Source organism: Nymphalis io, chromosome 17 (assembly GCF_905147045.1).
Source record: "Nymphalis io chromosome 17, ilAglIoxx1.1, whole genome shotgun sequence".
Classification (NCBI taxonomy): domain Eukaryota; kingdom Metazoa; phylum Arthropoda; class Insecta; order Lepidoptera; family Nymphalidae; genus Nymphalis; species Nymphalis io.
The window spans coordinates 8,462,900-8,485,747 of record NC_065904.1 but is presented as its reverse complement, the minus strand read 5'-3'; the positions used below and the strand labels follow the sequence as shown (position 1 = coordinate 8,485,747).

At 31.3% G+C, this 22,848-nt stretch overlaps 2 protein-coding genes across 2 annotated transcripts in view; one reads left to right on the top strand and one right to left on the bottom strand.

Moving 5' to 3' along the window:
* The window catches only part of LOC126774808 (sodium channel protein 60E-like), a 181,036-nt gene that overhangs the window by 21,135 nt on the left and 137,053 nt on the right, over nucleotides 1-22,848 (bottom strand). The window contains exons 4-8 of the mRNA XM_050496419.1: nucleotides 21,556-21,776; nucleotides 15,225-15,417; nucleotides 14,105-14,324; nucleotides 8,358-8,492; nucleotides 5,899-6,113 (exon numbers count right to left, since the gene is read on the bottom strand). Of these exons, the coding sequence (XP_050352376.1) occupies nucleotides 5,899-6,113; nucleotides 8,358-8,492; nucleotides 14,105-14,324; nucleotides 15,225-15,417; nucleotides 21,556-21,776 (984 nt within the window). The remainder of the gene's footprint in view (nucleotides 1-5,898; nucleotides 6,114-8,357; nucleotides 8,493-14,104; nucleotides 14,325-15,224; nucleotides 15,418-21,555; nucleotides 21,777-22,848) is intronic.
* LOC126774818 (zinc finger protein 608-like) overlaps nucleotides 1-22,848 on the top strand; it is a 361,874-nt gene that overhangs the window by 234,649 nt on the left and 104,377 nt on the right. The gene's annotated exons all lie outside the window — the stretch shown is intronic.

Below are 22,848 nucleotides of genomic sequence, written 5' to 3'. Positions count from 1 at the left end.
GAAACCAAACAATGTTCTTTGAGTGTGAGATACCCAATTTTACTGCAGCTAAAAATATGATAGCTGTGATCCTTAGCTGTAAAGATATATTTCTTTAATAGTTTGGCAAGTAATAATAATAATAATATCCTGGGACTTTATTCACACACGGCCATCTGATCCCAAATTAAGCAGAGCTTGTGCCATGAAAACCAGGCAACTGATATACTACATATACTACTTTTCTTTTGTAAATACATACTTGTATAGATAATTACACCCAGACTCAGGACAAACAGACATGTTCATGCACACAAATGTCTGTCCTGGGTGGGAATCGAACCCACAACTTTCGGCGTGAAAGGCAGGTACCTACCAACCACGCCAAACAGCTCGTCAAAAAAGTTGGACAGTAACTTATCATACGCCCGGCAGAGTTTGGTAATAATTTATCTTTGAGTACGAGTATGTCCAGAGGCTCTGTTTTATATCGACTATTCCCGCGAACGCTGACTTTGCACTCCAGCAAACTTAAACCGTACTATAAAATCGAAAAGAAAATGCACTTTATTATTAAATTTTTTAAGAATTTGTTATAGTTTCCGTTATCACCGGTTTGGAGTACCTTCTATTAAAAAGAAAGGTGAGAATCTGTTTTGACACTCTTTTCGCATATATAACATATTATTTACTATTTAACTTCTATATTATTAAGTCCTCCTGGCTACCGCTACTAATCTTTAGTCTATAAATCAATAGACACGACTTGAGAGAGATACCAATTGTTTTGTGTTGTTCGAGAAATACCACGATGCCGTAACTGCCAACATTCGATCGGCTAATGAGAATGTTTTGTGATAAAAAACCGAATAATTGTTTAAAACGATTCACAAAAATTGAAAACTTTTATTTCACATCCTCTCCTTAGGATATAAATATTCATGAACATATATTCAATTATGGTATTTTGAATCTTGATATTGTGCTAACAAGATCAATTTATTACGATTTAGGTTATGCTGTCCAAGAAGGTCCATTTAATTACATTATTTATCATATCTTGTTGAACGTTAATTAAACGTAAATTAAAATATTAAAGCTATAAAAATGTTTTCGATGACAAGATAAACTCAAGAAGTGGGCGGCTAACAAGCTTGCAGCTTAACTTGGATTATTATAAACTTGAAATGAAAGCGAAATTTATTTGAATGGAAATATCATACTAATTAAATTGGATTACTTGACGAGTTTTATTGCTTTCAACGGATTAAAATAAATAAGGTATTATATATATAAAACAGAAATATACATAAAACAGAAAAATCGAAGTACTCATAAAAATCGTTGAAAACAATAAAACTCCTTAAGTATAGATGTTATTACTAATTATTTAATTATATTATTTGAACACAATATAATTATGTTTGTTATCATTAATTTATAAAAATATAATTTGGCGTATTTAAAAAGCGTCACATGGTTGCAGCGAACACCTTATTGTTTGCATCGATTCGACTTTAATCTTTGATGTTGCTTACAGGAAATATTTTGCATACATCAAAACAGATCGTTGCAGAGCAGTTATTAAAAATTTTTCATTTGATATAGACGGCTTTGGGAATGACTGGCCTAACGCTATTATTATCCACGTACACGACAGTGAGTAATAGGTTTGTTTTTATGGAATAAAACAGGAAGTAGTTTAATAAGCATGCAAAGTATTGTGAATTGAATCTATTTTATCATAAATTGATAATATGATGTCCTCATGACTCATTTTTGCAGTCAAATTTAAGACAGATTAGCCAACTGCGCCAGACATATTAAAGTGCACAAGTGAGAGTGCAAGCTCAGATGCACTCTTTATTCCGTCACCCTTATAATCCGGTGGAACGGAAAAGCGACCCAACTGGAACGAGATCGAGCACTGGACCAACGGCTTTACGTGCAAAGTCAATACAGACCAAACTTCCAACTTCTAGGCTCCGGGCTGCTACTGAGAATCTTCGAAAAAAAACCCCAATAACATTTTATTGGCTCGATCCCGGGCTTGAACTCAGAACCACGGGAATTGCAGTCTTATATCTAGCCACTTGACCAACGAGCAGTCGTAATGAATACTAATGGAAAACATAGAATAATAACTTAACACAAACAAGGTAAGCTACAATATTATTTCCGTGTTTATTTATCAACCAAAGTACCCATATCTCCGTCACATCTGACTGGAATATGTATGTCTTATTTACCCGACATTGATTTATTTGTCCCCAAAACCTCACGCCAGTACAATCGCATTACTTGATTCATTGCACGGAAGATTGATATTCCAACCAAAACACATAACATATGTGTACTAAAACATACTATTTTCTATGTTTTCGTTCGAATCTTGGATATGAATGTGGATAATTCTTTGACATAGATACCACCCGTTGTTGATCCATACATTTAAATTTAATTTTTTTATTACAATCTTTCAAAATTAAACAAGCTTTCATGAATAATAATGAGATAAAGGTTTCAATAAAATTCGAAAGTTTATATTTTTGGTTAATGTCAGCATCACCGTCATGCCATTGCCTTTGCATCAGGCCCAATATGTTTTTTGAGCCAATTTTATTCTTCTTCTCTTTCAAACAGTAATTTCTCTCTCTCTTTTATATTTTTAGCTTTTTTATTTTTATAATCATTACCTAATACGCTGTCATATAATTTTAATATAAGTTTATATTCGTGTTTTATTTCCCTCCACGTCTTAGACAATTGTTTATTTATATAAGAAACCCCATCGGCATATTAACAAAATAAATAAAAAAAAAAACAATAATACAGTGTGTATGTGTATGTGTGTATTATTACAGGTATTTGCAATAACATATCAAAACTAAAAACTATCACGAACTAAACAAAAGCAAAGATTGAGCTATTTGATTAATTCCTCACGAGCAACGAAGCGCACGAGAGCTTTTGGAGTAATAAATACATAAGCTGTATTTGTGTTTATTTCCGAAATGACCCGATCGACATTTCTGATGCTAGAATGTCTCTCGTTTACGTATAATTGATTCACCCGCCCACAGATGCCTGATATCTGCTCGCCCGTATCACGTTGAATCACTGGCGGAATGACATTCCTATTATGAAATAAGGGTAGCGATTGTTATATCTACTGCTTATACTAAAATAAATAAGTAGCTTTATAATACATTGAGATACAGAGATAAAAATAGATAATAAAAGATATCCCAAAAAATAAAACCTTATTTAACTAAACCTTTCCATATAGTATAAAATATATTAAAAGTTAGTAAACATATTTAATAATTAATGTTACTTATTTTTTTTAAAACAACTTTACACGTAAATTTATTTTATAGTTTTAATTTATATATCGTTTATTTTTTAATAATTTTATAGAATATGAACATATTATGTATTTTTAACATGAAATCATTTCATAATTATCACCGTCAACGAATACAACGAATAATTAAAATGATTATTAATAAATAAAAATAAGCTTTAATATTTCTTTGGTTATAAATACGAAATCATATTTCAAGCGTACTATATACAGGCGGTTCCATAAACTAGCTTAAACAATGTTGCAACTGAATTTTAGCTCAAATAATCTTGTTACTTAATATGTTTTATACTTCGCCAACTTTATAGAATCAATGACAACATATTTAGTTATTCTCTAATATTCTTATTTATTATTTCCACCAACCCGCATTCGAGCAGCGTGGTGGAATAAGCTCCAAACCTTCTCCTCAAAAGGGAGAGGAGGCCTTAGCCCAGCAGTGGGACATTAACAGGCTGTTACTGTACTGTGTAATTCTTATAATAGTCTATCATGAATAATAATTTTAATTTTAGTCCTCATTGTCAAGTAAGATGTTTTATTTTAAGCTTTACTGAAAGGCAGGCGAGCAAATAGAGCTCCTAACGCTAAGAGGCTATCTCCGTCCATTAATTAACAAGAAGAATGGACAAGGCTTCGTAAATAAGATGTTTTAGTTGTGAATAATTATACTCATTAAACTTCCAATTAAAACGTAGTAATATAGACTATTGACGTTTAAAGGTACAGTAACTGATGGGTCAGTGATATCTAGCTACCTGCCTCAGGTATTAAATAAGTATTTAATCACAATAATATATAATGTAACTTTTGTTTCTTCTATGTATTTCGCTATGTTCTTTCATTACCTGGTTCGCTGTTTTAGCGAAGAGGTCGTCTCTTGTAAAATCTTTTTAGCGGACAATAATGATTATATTGTTATGTATTTTTTTATGTAAGTAATTCAGGTTAAGATTCTTCGAATGCTATATAAAAAAAGAAACGATTCGTTTAGGTTACATAGTAGAAATATCTAATGGTTATTTTATTTTTTTTATTAAAAAAACTTTATTCGTTGCCTTTTGTAACGTAAGTTTCTCAATCACGCCACGTAGACAATTAGGTATATTATACTTGAGTAAAATGTTTTTTCATTTATTGAATAACCGGGCGTATTTCGGTCAAATTATATACATTATATTATGTACCTATAGTGAAAAATTAAAATAGTGCTGAAGTAGTTTTATTAGCGTTAACATTAACCCGATACAGATCTCCTGAGTAAACGCGCTCTACCAAATTCAATTGAACAAAATGTTCGTAACGGAAATGGCAATACTCCATTACCTTTATAGGCAACGCTCCGAGAATAGTACGGTCGGTATAAATTTAGCTTTATCCAGTAACCAATAGTATTGTCCTCGAAAACTCCTTAATTTAAAGTAAATTGATAGCCGAGATATTGACTCACCTGTTTATCGAACAAAAGACATCGTATTTTTACCCACAGTCTCACTGTTTATAAGATGTTACATTATTTATGTATAAATATATTTAAAAAAAAATACACAACAGGTATCCAAATTTAATTACATTTGACGGCAACTGTAATGCCGTCATCGATCACGAATATAAATTTTTAATAATATAAAATGGAATTACCTAATGACTTTATTTTTACGCCGATTTATTCGTAAATAGTTAACGATGGTATCTTTCTAGGCCTAATCGACATATGACAATCGTTAATGATCACTTGAAATGTGTGTAAGACGGTAGTTTCGTCTTGAAATTTTAATAAATGTTTTTAATCAGTATTACATAACGTTAGAAGGTGTGTCGACATTTTAATGTTTATTTTATAAAAATAATTTTAATGTGATTAACAGAACATAGTATTAATATTTTCTAAGTTATGCCTGTAAGACCGCTTGCGATAACAAAGAACAACATACATTCCTCGAAATTTATAAATATCTGTGTTATTTCATGTAGCTCTAACTTTATCGGCATGTAGCTATGTCTTTATAAATGTTAACATCACTGACCGTGTCACGGATGCAATAAACCCGTGAAAAAATAAAAGTATAACCAAATTCGTCACCATTCGCGTAAATATTTTCATATAAATTGTTCAGACCAACCCGCATTGCACCAAAATCCATGGGTTGTTTTTATTTGAAGCGAACTTTCTATGCAATTTACGTGCCTACTACAATATTCCCCATGAAACGTCTGTTATTTATAATCGAGATACTTTTAAAGTCCAATTTTGTGAAGGATTTTAAAAGAACAAATACTATTATAAAAAAATTAATTAAAGAAATGTACAAAAGTACTAGGTTTCGCCTGCGGCTTTGCCCGCAAGTTAAAAGGGGAAGGAGCTATAATAGGTATAAAAAAGTAGTCTATCCTTGGAGCTTTCAGACAGACAGAGAGTTTTACCTACGCTTATAATATTAATATGGATAACAGCCTGTAAATGTCTCCCTGCTAGTGACGATACTCCACTCCTCTTGAGAACAAAATATATGAACACGAATTTGAAACAAAATATATATTAATGTACTTACCTCTCTGTAACAGCAACTGTGTTCGTATGATGTATGGTACTTTTGCCCCGTTTGCGTCTTCTTGTCCGCTTTCTGGAATACGACGCTAATAGAAGACCTTTCCTAGCGTCGATGCGTTTCTTCGAATCCCTGGCCAGAGTCCGCACCGCTAAGGACGTCGGATCGAAGCTGAATGTTGAATCGTCTCGATGCTCATTAAGATCTTTCTTCCTTTCCTGATGAAAAAAATAATTTAAACAAGAATGTGATTTATTTGTATTGACGCAAGAACGTTTATTAATTGATGAAATTAAATTAGGGATAAGATAATTTTGATAATAATTTCTTGAATATATTTATCATTAAAGAATATAGTATTTTATTTTTTTATAAATATTCTATAAAGAATACGACTAAAAAGTTCTATTAGTTCACAAATGTAATGCCCTTTTTTATTTAAGTACTCTCCAGTTTTCTCTCCAGTTAAGCGTTAACTATATAAGTTACGGGTTGGGATCGAAATTGCGTCTTTTACATCGCGAAGGACCACAAAAAGCTTAATTGAAATAACCTTGTTTTACAAGCATGCTTAATTGCATACTTAACTATGGAATTCTTAACAAGATTATTAATAACTTATACGTATAATACTAGCTGTGTCCATCGGTTTTACTCGCGTTTCATTTGTTTTACGAAAAAAATTCAAGATACTATTTTACTTTTTTTATTAATGAAGTAAATTTTTTATTAAAAAAAAATAATAAAAAAAAATAGTCGAGATGGCCTAGTGGTTAGAACGCGTGAATCTTAACCGAAGATCGTGGGTTCAAACCCGGGCAAGCACCACTGAATTTTCATGTGCATAATTTGTATTTATAATTCATCTCGTGCTTGATGGTGAAGGAAAACATCGTGAGGAAACCTGCATGTGTCTAATTTCATTGAAATTCTCTCACATGTGTATTCTACCAACCCGCATTGGTGGAATAAGCTCCGAACCTTCTCCCCAAAAGGGATAGGAGGCCTTAGCCCAGCAGTGGGACATTAACAGGCTGTTACTGTTACTGTGAAGTAATTTTTTTATTAATGAAATAAATGATACCTTTGAATACTCCTTACATTAAAACATTATCCATTTAATTATTTATATTTGTAATTGTATTTCTGCATTAATTATTTTTTAATGCAAATTGTTTTCAAGTTTGCCTTGGACAAACAGACGGACAGACGGTAGTTATTTTAAAATCATAGACAGACACTTCATCATAGACAGATTTATTTGTTTAGAGTATAGAGTATAGAAGGAATATTATTATTTACATGTTATTGAAAAAGTTTGCATTAAAAAAAAAAACTAATATTAACTGGCTGCACTATTCTATATCTATATATGACATATTTTAAAATCATTGTTTTATCTGTATTTAGTTATCTTTTTTTGTAATCAGTTTTGAATATAAATAATACTATAATAAAACATAAGTTACACAAGAAAAAAAAATGTTGAATGAAGAAATGAAATCTCGACCTTTTTTCAATTTTTTGTACGGATTTCCCAAAGCTGGCCTTATTACCCGAATCCTAGCAAGACAGGGGTTTTTCACAAAATGATTGCGTCCTGATCTCTGTAACCCTTATGGATAAACCAATAACACATTGGGGAATGAAACTCACGTTTTACTCCAAATAAATTCGCAGTAATGTACAGTCGAATTCACTACTTATACACTATGTATAATATATAGTGATTAAAAATACATAGTATTTAATTATTAGAATATGTAGTGATTACCAACCCGCATTGGAGCAGCGTGGTGGAATAAGCTCCAAAACCTTCTTATCAAAAGGGAGAAGAGGCCTTAGCCCAGCAGTAGGACATTAACAGGCTGTTACTGATTAGAAAACGTGAATACGAATCAGAGAATACAGTATCAATAAATCGTCATTTGCTTAATTTATGTTTATATTTTAAGTGTTGGATGAAGGTCTGCCATATATGTATCTATCAATTGGTATCGAAGAAGCGTGGTGGAATAAGCTTCAAACCTTCTCCTCAAAAGAGAGGAGTCTTAATCAAGAATTGGATCATTGAGAGGTTGTTACTGTACTGCATGCTTTTTACATTTAGATTAAATTGGTCGCGCGAATTATTCAAATCGGTTGGGGAGTTTCTGAGAAAAGCACATTTAACCTTCCAAACTGTATAGCATAAGAAGCGGAGCTTTAATCAAAAAATAGCTTATTGCAAGATAACGGAATAAATAATTTAAATTTACTCAGGGTATAAAGTATTAATTGTAAACAATACGTAGACAAATAGTAAATAATGAAGTACTTTGTTATGTAAGAGGAACTTATAATTTTTTAAAATTCTTGCTTCATTATATTATAAAACTTGTTTTTTTTTAATTTAAATCAGTGTAATAAATTGAAGCAAATTTATTAATTAAGCCGACAAAATTGATACAGTGATTAATTACCTCTTGAGTTATTTGCGATTCCTCTTCATAGCTAAGCGCAACGACGGCCAACATCAAGTTAATGAGGTAGAAGGATCCGAAAAACACGACCACCGTGAAAAACGAGACGGACATCGGCCCACAGGATGACAACACCTGGAACAAATATATATGATGTGTACAAGAAATAAAGATTGGAAATTTTAATAATTTTTTTAAAAAAATAAACATAATTGAAATGATAATAATAAATGGGTAAGTTGTTATACAAACTATATATTATTACTAACTATACCGAAATATATAGTAGCATAAGTGATGACTGGACGGTATCTACCGCGTGGGTGGATGGTGATGATGATAATGATAATGGAAATGACTCAAACCGAATTAGTAAATTTAATATCTTGTGTAACATCCATCATATAACAATAATAATAATATCCTGGGACATTTTTCACACACGGCCATCTGATCCCAAATTAAGCAGAGCTTATACTATGGAAACCAGACAACTGATATACTACATCTCTCTTTTGTTAATACATACTTATATAGATAATTACACCAAGACTCAGGAAAAACCGACATGTTCATGCACACAAATGTCTGTCTTGGGTGGGAGTCGTACTCACAACCTTCGGCGTGAAAAGCAAGTATCTACCAACCACGCCAACCGACCCGTCGATATGTGACTTGGTCTGCACTTTACTTTATGATACATTTATCTACTTATATTTATAATGTATTAAATAATTTGGGATAGGTAAATCACAAATTTGAATATATAAAGAATATTTCAATATAATGGGATTTATCCTGCCACTTCATAAGATAATGCGTTGAACGTGCTCATCCTTAATGTGTAATATGTCTACTGAGACATAATGTACTTTTGAGTATATAAAAAATATATATGTGTATTAGAATGTATCAGAATTTATATACCTATATTATAAAATCGTAATTCGCTTCGGATAATATCTAATAGTAATATTAATAACTTTTCGTAATGAAAGTGAAGCCACAGCAAATTACTATAATATACATTTCAAGAGTTATTTATATGTTTATATTATTAATATATTTCTCGGTCGTTACTATCGTTCATACTACGTATGAACTTGTAAGAAGAGAAGAGACCTTAGCCCAGCAGTGGCACCTTATCTAAGCTATACGTCACATAGCCTAAGTTTTATACAAGAAAGACGAACAAAATCGATTCAATGCTGTAGCAGAAAGGGGTTTAATTAGAATTAAAATTCATTATTATTATAAAATTAAACCTTCTATAGGTATATTATTATACAATCGAATCATAATTCTATTTTTAAAAAATCGTACATGTGCCGTCAGCACATCGCCTTTTTAGTTGTACTTCATATTTGGCATGACGAAATCACAACAATTTATTATTAGATTATTATAATACATTAATCAATCAGTCAGTACAGGGTACTCAAACAATTGTGACGTGTCGTAAATAAATATATATTATTCCTTCGGTCTTTGAGTATTGGCTAGCCTCATACCTGGATCCGTCTCTCAATATTATATGCCTCAGTATCTCAAGACAGCCTACACGCTAAATACACATACATACAAGATAAACAGACGACTTCCCTTTTTTGAAGTTGGTTAAGCATTTTGTAAAATATCGTTAAAGCGTTTTAAGACAGGTGAATGTGTTTCGACTCGTGTATGGATTATGCAGATGCAGCCAGCAGTTGTATATGCAAATGAAAATTATACATTGTTCAAATTTTATAATGCAAATGAAAAGGATTTTTAAGCGTATTGTTGGTCTAGATTCAACATATTCACAGGGCTTTGCTTTTTTTTAAACGATCTTAAAAATAGACAAAGATTTTAAATTTGTTTTTACGTGTAACTTTTTGTTTCTAAGCCAATTAAGATGATTCTTGTGACCTTAGGCACAGTATAGTAGGTAGTAGGATCAGCTTCAAGGTTAATTTACATTGATATTGGACATTTTTAAATTTTATTTTGAAGCGTTCATTCGGACATATTTTTAATTTTCTTTATATATATATATTTGTTTGTTTTAGAAAGTTATATACTGCCAATCACGTGATCACAGTAGTTATATGACTTTTGTGCCTGAAATTGCACTGACTCACTTATCCTTCAAACCGGAGCAAAAGTAAGTAATGCTGTTTAGTGGTAAAATAATTGGTAAGTCTAACGATTAGCTTATAAAGTCACAGGCTCAAGGTCTTGGGTTCAAACATCGGGTAATTAAAAAATAATTTGTATCGGTTTGGAATTTGGGAGTACAGAGTGTTTATACTCCCGTACCTGGTTCTGCTTCTGATCTCTTTCCGGTCTTATGGAATTACCGTCCCATCAGATGATCAGAATGAAAACATAGAGAGTTCATTTGTATTTGCGCACACGCTTGTGCACTATAATATGTCCTTTTTCTACAGTTAGATCGTTTTCTTTAAGAATGTTAGACGTGACAGAAATTTGTCAGAAGGTATCAATTAACAAGTGGCCTGCACAAAGCCTTATCATAAGTGTTGACTGCGAGCCAACTCTGCAACTCATAACTTATATTTGATTGATACCTTAATCAAACATTACGAATGTGAATTAATCGCCTTACATAACATGAAACCGGAATTCTGAATGATTACGTTCAACAAATCCAACCTCACATATAAAACACGATGCCAATTAACCTACATTAGCTCTTATCGCACATGGGGAGTTTTGAAATCGATTTTTTTTTATATCAGATAATTTAGAAAAAAACCAAATAATACTTTATTTGTAATTATCATTTTACAAAAATGATGTTTATTGTTAGTTAACTTTGATCAGAAAGTTAAAATTGATGTTTCGTCTAATTTTCAAATGCGAAAACCGTCAAAATATCAAACTAAATGTTAACCGAATAATTGGTTAAAATTTAACTGACGATTGATATAATATGTATATGTGATAGCCTAACAATTTATTTTCGCATTTACAATATTTGTAAGGATTATGTGCACATTAAATCAAACGATCAGTTGATCAATCTACAAACTACAACATACAAAAAGTAAACCTAAACTATTGAGAATTTGACGAGCCGGTTGGCGTGGTTGGTAGATACTTGCCTTTCACGCCGAAGGTTGTGGGTTCGATTCCCATCCAGGACAGACATTTGTGTGCATGAACATGTGTAATTATCTATATAAGTATGTATTTATAAAAGAAAAGTAGTATATGTAGTATATCAGTTGTCTGGTTTCCATAGCACAAGCTTTGTACAAGCTTAACTTGGGATCAGATGGCCGTGTGTGAAAAATGACCCAGGATATTATTATTATTATTATATATTATATTATTAATTTAAACATAATTTGCTGTAAGGGAAAATCCGATGTTATTTTCCTAACTTTACAATTACACCAGGCAAAGAACTATAGAACCAATTACTGTATAATTCTGTTTTCATTATAATGTAATAAAAATTAAGTCTAAAAATTTTATAAAATATATTTTACAAGAAACAATGTAATAATTGCGGTTTGATACGGCAAAGACGAGAATACTTCACCAGGAAAATGATCGTACCGTAACAGCCTGTGAATGTCCCACTGCTGGGCTAAAGGCCTCCTCTCCTCTTTTTGAGGAGAAGGTTTGGAGCTTATTCCACCACGCTGCTCCAATGCGGGTTGGTGGAATACACATGTGGCAGAATTTCAGTGAAATTAGACACATGCAGGTTTCCTCACGATGTTTTCCTTCACCGTAAAGCACGAGATGAATTATAATCACAAATTAAGCACATGAAAATTCAGTGGTGCTTGCCCGGGTTTGAACCCACGATCATCGGTTAAGATTCACATGTTCTTACCACTGGGCCATCTCGGCTTTTTTAAAATGATCGACAAAAAAATTATAGGGTTTTTCTCTAAAGAATGTTTAAGTAGCATCCTGGAGTTTGTAAGATTGCATTGTTTACAATCCCGTGTCTCGGAAAGCATATGTACTTTCTCGTTAGAGAAGAAAGATTGGAATAGTTTGTGAACACATTTGTATACTATAACATTTCCTTCACAATGACCTAGTCACCGCCGAGAGTGGTCGCCGTGACCGGAATCGGTCGGAAGTCCATCATCATAGTAATGGTTAGAGTTTAATATATGGAACGTGTATACGATGTCTAAATATTTCTTCCCTTTCGCAGGTTTTTTGATGTGGAGATAAAGGTTTTATCTTTCAAACTATCAATTACTTTGAATTGAATCTGTTGGTTTCGGGAGCATAAGAAAAATATTGTCTCGCACAAAATGGGTTTATTGGGTAAAAATATAGTAGAATTGATTGACCCAAGTCGAATATATGGAGTATTACCACTAAAAATAAAACTTTTTGAATTAGTCTATTTGTTTTTTAAATTAGGAAAAAGTTATACTCAAAATATATGACGAGTTTTCTCGTTTTTTTGTGTTAAGTGGCTAACCGTTTTTGACCCTTTAGTGTATAAGGGTACGTTATATAAACATAATATGAGTTTGATTGTTAATAACGCTAAAGGATTTTATCATCTATTATTTCAGACCTTTTATCAATAAACGTATCATAATATGTATGATAATCTGTGGGTTATTTTAATAAGCGGAATATATTATTGTAAAAGGTTTTTTATTGCTGTTAAATATGACGTTGTAGATTTAACCTACATAAGTTACTTTTATTTTTTTATTTTAAAGTATTATTGTCGTACATGGTATAAAAGAATGGAGAAATAAAATAGAACATAGAAGTAAATCTTTTTTTGATCTCAATAAGAACACAATTTTTTGGTCGAATTTTTTGGAATGTTTCACAATAAAACGAATTTAAGTTGCACGTGTTTTAATTTTTTCTTAATTCTTTGTGTTTCAGCCTAATCCTGTTGTACACAATTTTACCTACGTTTTAAGTGTAGCGTGTTTTGCCTTAATTAAATTAAATCCAAGGGTTCAGCGTTATCTTCCAAGATTACAAGCCTTTGTTATGGTGGGGAGTCTGTGTGTATTTATGTAGTAAAATTTCGTATGAAAATACAAGTTTCTGAATCATGCTGACGTTTGGTTCACCTCATTATATCTCTCTTGAATATAGTTTGTATTTTTGGAACGTTTTATTTTATTGAAATTGCCACATAGTAATACGCGGTACAAGTGTCAATCGGAACTACAGAAGTTCTTTTTTGGATCGATATAATAATTTTATCCTCTACAAAACAGATTGAAACAGCAGTGTCGCTGGTTATTTGCCTCAACTTCCGCAACATAGTTTTAATAATCACAGGAACGGGAACTGTGATATTTCTGTTTGTATTGAATTTAATCACACAAGTGCTGTTTTATTTAAAACAAACACTAATTTCAAAAATTTAAATATTTGGCTGGAATGATGAATCGAACCTCCGACTTTTTCATTGTTAGGTGGTCTTTATCGTTGTGTTTGAAGCATGAGCTCAAGATTTACATGTTTAAATAAAAAAAAAAACCGTACAAAACGATATTACACGAGGTTTCAGGTTGATATTATTTAATTGTTTCTATTTAAATACTAAGTTGTTTAATTTGTGGAAAGGATATTTGAAGAAAGTTAACGTTTCTTGTAGGTTCTTCTCGGTAGAATCTATATTACAAATTGGTGGCAGATTTACATTCAATAAAAACATATATGACATTGCACCTACTTATTTAATGTATACTTTTATTAATTTTAATACGAAAATGCTTAGGAAAATAACTTACCATATTGTAAACATTCTCCCAATAGTCCAGCGTGATTAGTTGAAAAGTGGTCAGCATAGACCAGAGGAAATTGTCGAAGTTAGTGTAACCATGGTTAGGGTTCGGTCCAACGCACAAACAAGTGTATTGTGAAGGGCAGTGCCTGGCGCCAGTCAGGTTACCGCAGATTATGGGTATCTCTTCATCATTGACCATCCAGTGTGATGAGTCGCTGATCCATCTAAACATAAATAATATATCAATATAAAATATGTGTGTATCGTATTTGTAACGATGTCATTATTTAAAAGTATATTTTGATTTTAGAAATAATTATTTAAAATTGTGTTTATGAAATTCATTCTTGTCTGAGTAATAAAACGTTTTAACATCGAGCTCCTTATTTATTTCTTAAACATTACAGTATGAAAGTGATAAAAATGCCAGAAAGCGTTACTTTATAAGAATTATTTCTTTTTGCTATAAATTAACATTTTTTTTATTAAATTGAAATATTTCGTCAATTTTTTTTATATTTCACTTCTATTAAATACTTGAACAAATGATATAACTTATATATGCGGTAGATTGCAAATTAATACCGTATCGGTATCAAAGTTTTACTCCGAAAACTTAGATTGTGATGCTGCCTGGTCATAAGCATGTTTATGACTTGATTAGAGGCATGATTATAGACACCTTAAAATAACATTAAAATATATTAAAGATACGATACACCACAGGCACGGATAACACGTATGTCAAAATACAAATATGTACAAAAATGTTACTTACATCAATAGAAATAAAGTGACTATTACATATTTTATTTTGTTAATACATGTGACGTGTTTTAATCAAGGTTATGTTCTACGACGACCGATTAAACAAATGATTTCATGCAATTTATCGTTATTAAACGGTTATTTTATTGCTCACCTTCCTGATAAATATTTCTTAATATATAAATTATTTACAGCAATTATTCTTTTTCAACATTTATTTAACACTATCTCACAGTCATAGACTATACGTGCAATTTATATAAATCTTAAAAATCCTTAAGTCTCTGTCGCTATACGTATTCTCTCGCTCTCTCTAAATTTAAAAATAAAGACGTACTAAAAACACGGTAACTTACTGCGACCAACGTTCATCGGTGAAGTTCTCTCCAGGCGGTACGACTAAGTTTTGAACGCACTTGTTTCTCAATTCCCCCATGTACACTTGCAACGCGAATAAAGCAAACACCATGAGACAGAAGATCGTCAGCGTCATTACTTCTGCTAGTTGCTTGAATGAGTGGAGCAGCGCGTTGATGATAGTCTTCAGACCTGAACATTTAAAAAAGGAGGTAACTATTATTTATTATTTGTATGAGTTTTTAACACAAATCTCTAAACTAGTAACTTTATATTCTATTTTTAAAGGTGATTTTGGAGGTGACAAAAAATAGTTTATACCTTGGGTTCAAGCTTGCTACAAACCGAATTTTATCAAAATCGGTTCAGTGGTTTAGCCTTAAAAGATTCACTGACAGACACATTTACTTTTGCATTTATAATATTAGTATAGATGTTCTATATTTATGTATATGTGTATGATGACGTATGTATAAAAACGATTTTGAATGTATTTATGAATAGTATTCATAATTTTTATTGCACTATTCAAATTTATAACCCGAAGATTGTCTGGGAGTAATCGCTATAATGCGACAAGACCGCGCCGTATTGTCAAACGTGTATATTATTATTATAAATAGTTTATTATTTCTGTTACGTCTGTGGTATACGAAAAAAAAAATATCTATCTATTAATAATTATTATAACTCTGGCTCCTGTATTTTGTATATATTTTAATTTAATTCTAATATGTTCATATTATTTGTGATATTTATAAAGAAAACCTAATAAAGTTGTTTTAGTAACAGATAAAATAATTCGTAAAAATATAATATAATAGAATTAAAACATTTTATTTAATAGAATATTCTCCTCTTTTATAATGTATATATTTTAATCAAATTCAGATTCGAATCGGGCTGCTTCAAATGTTGCGGTCGGTGACAAATCTGTCATTGACTTTCAAATGAGGAAATGTTGTTGAAAGCTCGCCTGTTCACAGCGTCAATAGCGAAATGGACAAATGACTGAACCTACGTTTAAATGAAATAAATAATACTGTGGCGTGCTGTTTACTAATTTCATTTAACACCTCACTGACAGTGACGAGATTGGAAAGATTAAACAATTTAAACCAGACCACAGTAATTTATTTTGCATTCTAGAACGTTCTAACTATATTTCATTTACCTTGGTTATGTTAGTAGGATAAAACTACTGATTAATTTATTTATTTCATTTGTTATATTTGATATGTAGAGTATTTGGTATAAGTGTGATTTTCAGCGGAGTAGTATAAAGTCACTCGATCATAAGTGTATTAAAAACTGACTATAGATTTTTTGGATGAAGGTATCATACTATCAGACTTGGCTTCTATCACATAATTATGGTAATAAAGAAACAGATGTGAAACAGCCTGTAAGTGATTCCCTGATGGGTTATGGTCTGCTACCCTTTAAGAAGTGTTGAAGTCTAATGAAATTGAGTCATGATTGTATTTTAATTCTTTATGTTAATTATTTTACTTTTTAACTTAAATATTTTTTATTTTATACCAACTTTTATTATTTTTAAGTATTTATTAATGAAAAGAAAAGGTTAGCTATTAGTTTCATATTTGAATTGTATAGATGTATGCATGTAGAAACTTTACTTTTCCATTTTGCTACTTCGTTTTTGTTTTTTAGCCTTTTTTTGTTGCAAGTAATAGTAATTAGTTATTTAATTAGCACGTAGTGTTTGCTTTAAAATAATTTTACATAGTCTGTGGATGTATAATACCTGTATGTATGTAAGAATGACCGATGTGAAAATCGCTAGCAAACCTAATATATAAATAACTGAAGCTTATTCTATAGTAGAGCTTTGTGCAAGCTCGTCTGGGTAGGTACCACCCACTCATCAGATATTCTACCGCAAAACAGCAATACTTGGTATTGTTGTGTTCCGGTTTGAAGGGTGAGTGAGCCAGTGTAATAACAGGCACAAGGGTCATAACATCTTAGTTCCCAAGGTTGGTGGCTTATTCGTGATGTAAGCGATGGTTAATATTTCTTACAATGCCGATGTCTATAGGCGTTGGTGACCACTTATCATCAGGTGGCCCATATAATCGTCCACCTTCATATTCTATAAAAAAATGCGTGTTGGTAAGACACATGTGTGGCAGATTTTTATCTGACAGGTTTCCTCACGATGATTACCGTCACCAACGAGCACGAAATCTAAAAACAAGAAATTGGAACTTGGTCTAATCACTCCCCTTTTTATCATTATTATATAAAATATATACTCATATATATTTAATTTAACATGTTTCATTTCGACAAAATCTATTATAAAAACTACTACACATACTTTTCTTTGTTGTAACATATGATGGAAACTTTGCATAGTTGGGAAAATAGAAAAGATATTCAACAAAGGAAATAATATAAGAAAAGGATCCACTCACGTCAAAAGTCGAAAACTAAGTCTTATACAGTCTACTGGAAATACCTGCGGTGCTATTTTTCAGCCATTTTAGAGCGAGCCTTAAAATAGACTGGCTGAAAAGGTATTTGAGTTATAAAAGGCAAAGAAATAGAGGTATGTTTCAACACTGTTTTTCAATGTTATAACCTGAAGCTGGTCTCTTTATGTTTTTAAAAACCTCACGGCTTATTCTGTATTTTATATTACGTGGTACGTACGCATTTGAGATACATTTGTTTATTTTTAAACAATTTTACGTACATACACACAAATAATAAAAATTTCAACATAAGACATTTACATCAACATACTTAAATACCTAATGATTTCCTACCGTTACCTATTTTTTTTTTTTTATTAAAAATAATTAAATATGTATACAAAAACGAATTATTATAATACTAAAACACACTGTGTACATAGTTTTAGTTAATATCTATTATAATTTCTATTTTTTTATAAAAATATATTATAAATAGCTGACCCGTGCCCACTTCGTTGGGCGGTAAACATTTTTACTTGTGATCGATTGGCTGAACATTAGTAAAATTGTCGCGCGTATTTAATATTTTAAATTATCTCTTAAACTATGCGATCAAAAAACAAACTACAAAAAAATAATTTTATCTAAATAAAATTTCCTTGGTAATAATGAAAAAACCGTCTAATAGAAATATCACTCAATACATTACGACTTTTTTGTAACCATTATTAAGCTCTGCAACTTTTCTCTAGAACTCAATCATATATCTCTCATCGTTAAGGCCGTGTTCGTAAGAAACGTTTTTGTTCGACCATTTTTCTCCGAGTTACTTTGCAAATCCCTCTACTATGAAAAAGTCTTTTTATTTTCGGGTTAATATATAGCCTATGACACTCACAAATGATGTGGCTTTCTATTGGTATTTTTTTTTAAATCTGTTACGTAGATCCAGAGATTACCCCCTACAACCTCACAAACTCTATCTCTTTAAAATATTAATATAGATAATATAATATTAATATAAAAGCTAATATAAGCAAATTGATTTAATTTGTCAATCTTTATAAATATCACCTTAATTGATACACGACTTGGCGGAGTGACTAGACTGTAGATCATTAGCTCCAATCGATTTCAATTCTACAAAATTTATAAGCCCAAGTAATAAGAACAGATTACCGCTGTCATTTCATTCGAAATCTTATCTTACTTATATCACGGATTTGAAATGATTTTTTTTCTTAACATACAATATAAGATACTTTTATTCTTACCTTTTTGGAGATAAGATTATCATCTTTTTTATTACAATAGATATGCGGACTGGCAAATGGGACCATCTGACAAACATTACAAGTACAAAGTCCTGCCAACAAGCCTTATTTCTTAGAGCGCAATGAGGCTTGTTAGTAGGATTTTATGCACGCTCGTCTTTGAAGGTACCACCCACTCATCAGATATTCTACTACATAACAGCAGTACTAAGTATTGTTGTGTTACGGTTTCAAGGGTGAGTGAGCCAGTGTAACTACAGGCACAAGGGACATAGCATCTTAGTTCCCAAAGCAATTGGCAATGTAGAATAGGGATGGTTAATATTTCTGACTATGTTAATGATTATGGGCGGTGGTGACCACTTATAATCAGGTCGCCCTTTGTCCGTTTATATAACGTGAGTTGTTGTTTTATGTTTATGTTTATTTTTCTTACTGGTAATATTTAAAAGGATCATTTTTATATATTTTCGTGTGTTATATAAAATTGGTGACATTGAATTACAATTAAATTATTTAGAATGTTTTCAAATTGATAACCTATATAAATCAATTTATCATTTATTAAAGTTCAAATAGTTTGTCCAATTTTTCTATTACCACGTTTTCTTCGAAATTTAGTTACAATCCTTTGTCACATTTAATTTATACTTAGAATGTTAATTCAGCGTTCGAAAGCAGTTCGAAAAAATTAGAGCTAAGGTTAATGGACCAGTAATGGCTGCTTTAATTAAGTTTTGACGTATAATAGGGAAATTTTCAATCGGTGTACGCAAATTTACAAGTTCGCTCAACATTTTATATATTTCTTTATTTTTAGTTAATTATTCAGTTATATAAATATCAAAGGTATTTTTACAAGCATTTATTTAACGATATTGTTTGTGTTGAGAAAATCTCGCTGCTAAATTTTAAACAAGTTACTCATAACCGATAGAACTACAATTATTGCAGACACTTTAATTGGTAGTGAAAAAATACATGATTTTAGTACATAAAACAAATTTTGTTTTATGGTAATATGTACGCCAATCTTAACCGAAGATTACAGGGTCGAGCTCAGCGAGCTCTACTAAATTTTTACCAAAAAAACCTTTATCTATCTAAAACTATGATTACACTTATTTTATTGCTTGTAGCTAGAATATTTATTTTGACTATATATACGAGTAGGTAAAGGTTAGAAAATAGTTCTAAGCATAAATATAAGCAAAAGCCATTCGCAAATCCAGACAGGATGTAATAACGCTGCATCCACACTAGCTTGTCACGAGCGGAAATCAATTGGTACGGGAAATAAATATTGCGTGCAGGCAGAGAAGTTGACTTTTTCCTATAAAATTCTATTTAAAAGAGATTAATTTCAGCCTCTTTACCATATCATGTTTAATATTAATAACTTTATAGTCTGGATCAATACATAATATATGTATATGTAAAAATTAGTGTTTTTAATCAATATTCCACATAAAATAATAATGTGTAAATTTTTATGAATAAATAAATTACGACAAAAAAGCATTTATAATACGGACTCCACAGTGAATACTAGATATATTTGTAATTCTTTGAAAAATTCCCCAATTTCTCAACAAAAATATCCTATTTGAGTGTTGACACTGAATAATCATTAACACGTCAAATTCAATATCAATTAAAGGACATCTGGCTGTATTCACAAATATGTTAAAAATGTTGTATGGAATCGTGTATAACATAACAGTCGGCCTGTGAATGTCCCACTGTTGGGTTAAGGCTTCTCCCTTTCGAGGAGAAGGTTTGGAGCTAATTCCACCACGCTGGGTGTATATTCTGTCTCCTTCTCACAGTGCTGCTTTTTTTTTAGTAACATCTCGCTCAAATAGATAGTCGGGCTTGGAGTCCTCAACTCGTTATTCACATTGTTCTCATCAGACAAAATATCAATATCCAGTAACCAGTAACAGCCTGTTAATGTCCCACTGCTGGGCTAAGGCCTCCTCTCCCTTTTTGGGGAGAAGGTTTGTAGCTTATTCCACCACGCTGCTCCAATGCGGGTTGGTAGAATACACATGTGGCATAATTTCAATGAAATAAGGCACTTGCAGGTTTCCACACGTTGTTTTCCTTCACCGTCAAGCACGAGATGAATTATAAACACAAATTAAGCACATGAAAATTCAGTGGTGCTCGTCCGGGCTTGAACCCACGATCATCACAATGATGTATAATTTTGTTAATAATAATATTTTAAAAACCAATAAGGCTCCATTCTTTTTTGCTCTTTTAATGTGTTGTTTATTATCAGAAACTTTATTGGTTTATGTATTTGTTGAATTCATTTAATTCATTGTGTTTGTATACTACTTGTTTCCTGAAATATAAATAAACTTACATTATGTCGATATAATGAAATATACCTGTTACATAATTTGAAGTAACGAAAGCAAAGGTTTTTTAAAATTCACAAATGCACAAGCACTCTCGCTTCGTATTATTGTGTGTAAATAATGAGAACATAACAGCTACCTGCCACGATTGGCAGGGCATTAGCAGTAAAATAAATGGCAATCATTACAAATGTTTATGGCCAAAGCTGAACACTTATGTATTTCAATAATAGTTTTACTAACCTGGCATTATAGAAACGGTCTTCAACGCACGTAGCACTCGAAAAGTTCTTAAGCCAGCCAGGTTACCGACTTCCATACCAATTGTCGCGTAGCCGGAAGTTATCACAACAAAGTCCAACCAGTTCCAAGGGTTCCGCAAATATGTATATTTGTTTAGGATGAAACCTTTCGCAATACACTTGATTATCATCTCCGCTGTGTAGATCGCCAGGAAAATGTATCTGGAGAAAGAGAGAAAAGTATAAAAATAAGGTCAAAGAAATAAAGTAAGCGTGATGTTTCAGAGATATATTTTCAAGTCTTAATAATCCGAAAAAAAACGAACAATCTACGAACTAATTTCGACGGGAATCACATGAAAATTAAAAAAAAAAACAACATTGTTTATTCCCGTTTAAAATCTTCATTTGTATGCAAAAATAGTCAATCCATCGTGAACAAAAAAAGGTTTTCTAAATGAAGTAAAGTAAATCTATTGTAATACTGATATTTTACGTTTAAAAAAGTTGAGTTCTAACAATAAAGCTTGAGGAAAAATCTCGTCCACTACGTAACTGAAATTCTTATTAAAGATTTTTACCGTAAAAATGAGTAATGGCTTTTCACTTTTACCAAGACCAATTATCTTGATGGAATACTGGTTTTAATAGTGATTATAATAAATTAATGTTGTCATCACTTTAATAAAGTTACACGGATAAAGAAGCTGTCGCGAGCAGCCACAGCTGCTCACTAATTAAATTTTGTCTCAGTAATTTCATTCATGCAAGATTTCGGTACAAATATATGATGAGTAACATAACATTTTTGGTATGTATGTTTATTTAAAAGAACGAAGAGTTATTCTATGAATTCTTTACAATTTTTACTAATTGGAATTGTGTTCATCACATTTGCGAAATAGTAAATATTTTAAGTTTTAATTATAAAAAAGCAATATATAATAACTATCATTTTGTCGGTACGAATATTTTATTTTATTTACCAACTTCAAAAAATACTTCTCAATTCGTCTTTATATATTGTTTATGTTTGACCAAATAAAGCAAATATAATCAAATAAGTTCTATATAGATTACCGCGTTCGGAAAAAGAATACGAATGCATTAATTCTGCATTCTAAAGTTCTTACATTATATTCTAGAATATTTATTTTTACCATATATAGATAAAGGGGAGTGTTAAACTCAACGCTACGACCAACGCGTGTATAATTTAGAATAACCTAATATTTATTGACGTTAATTTGATTATAAATTTTGTAATATGTTATTTAATTTCGTGATATGATTT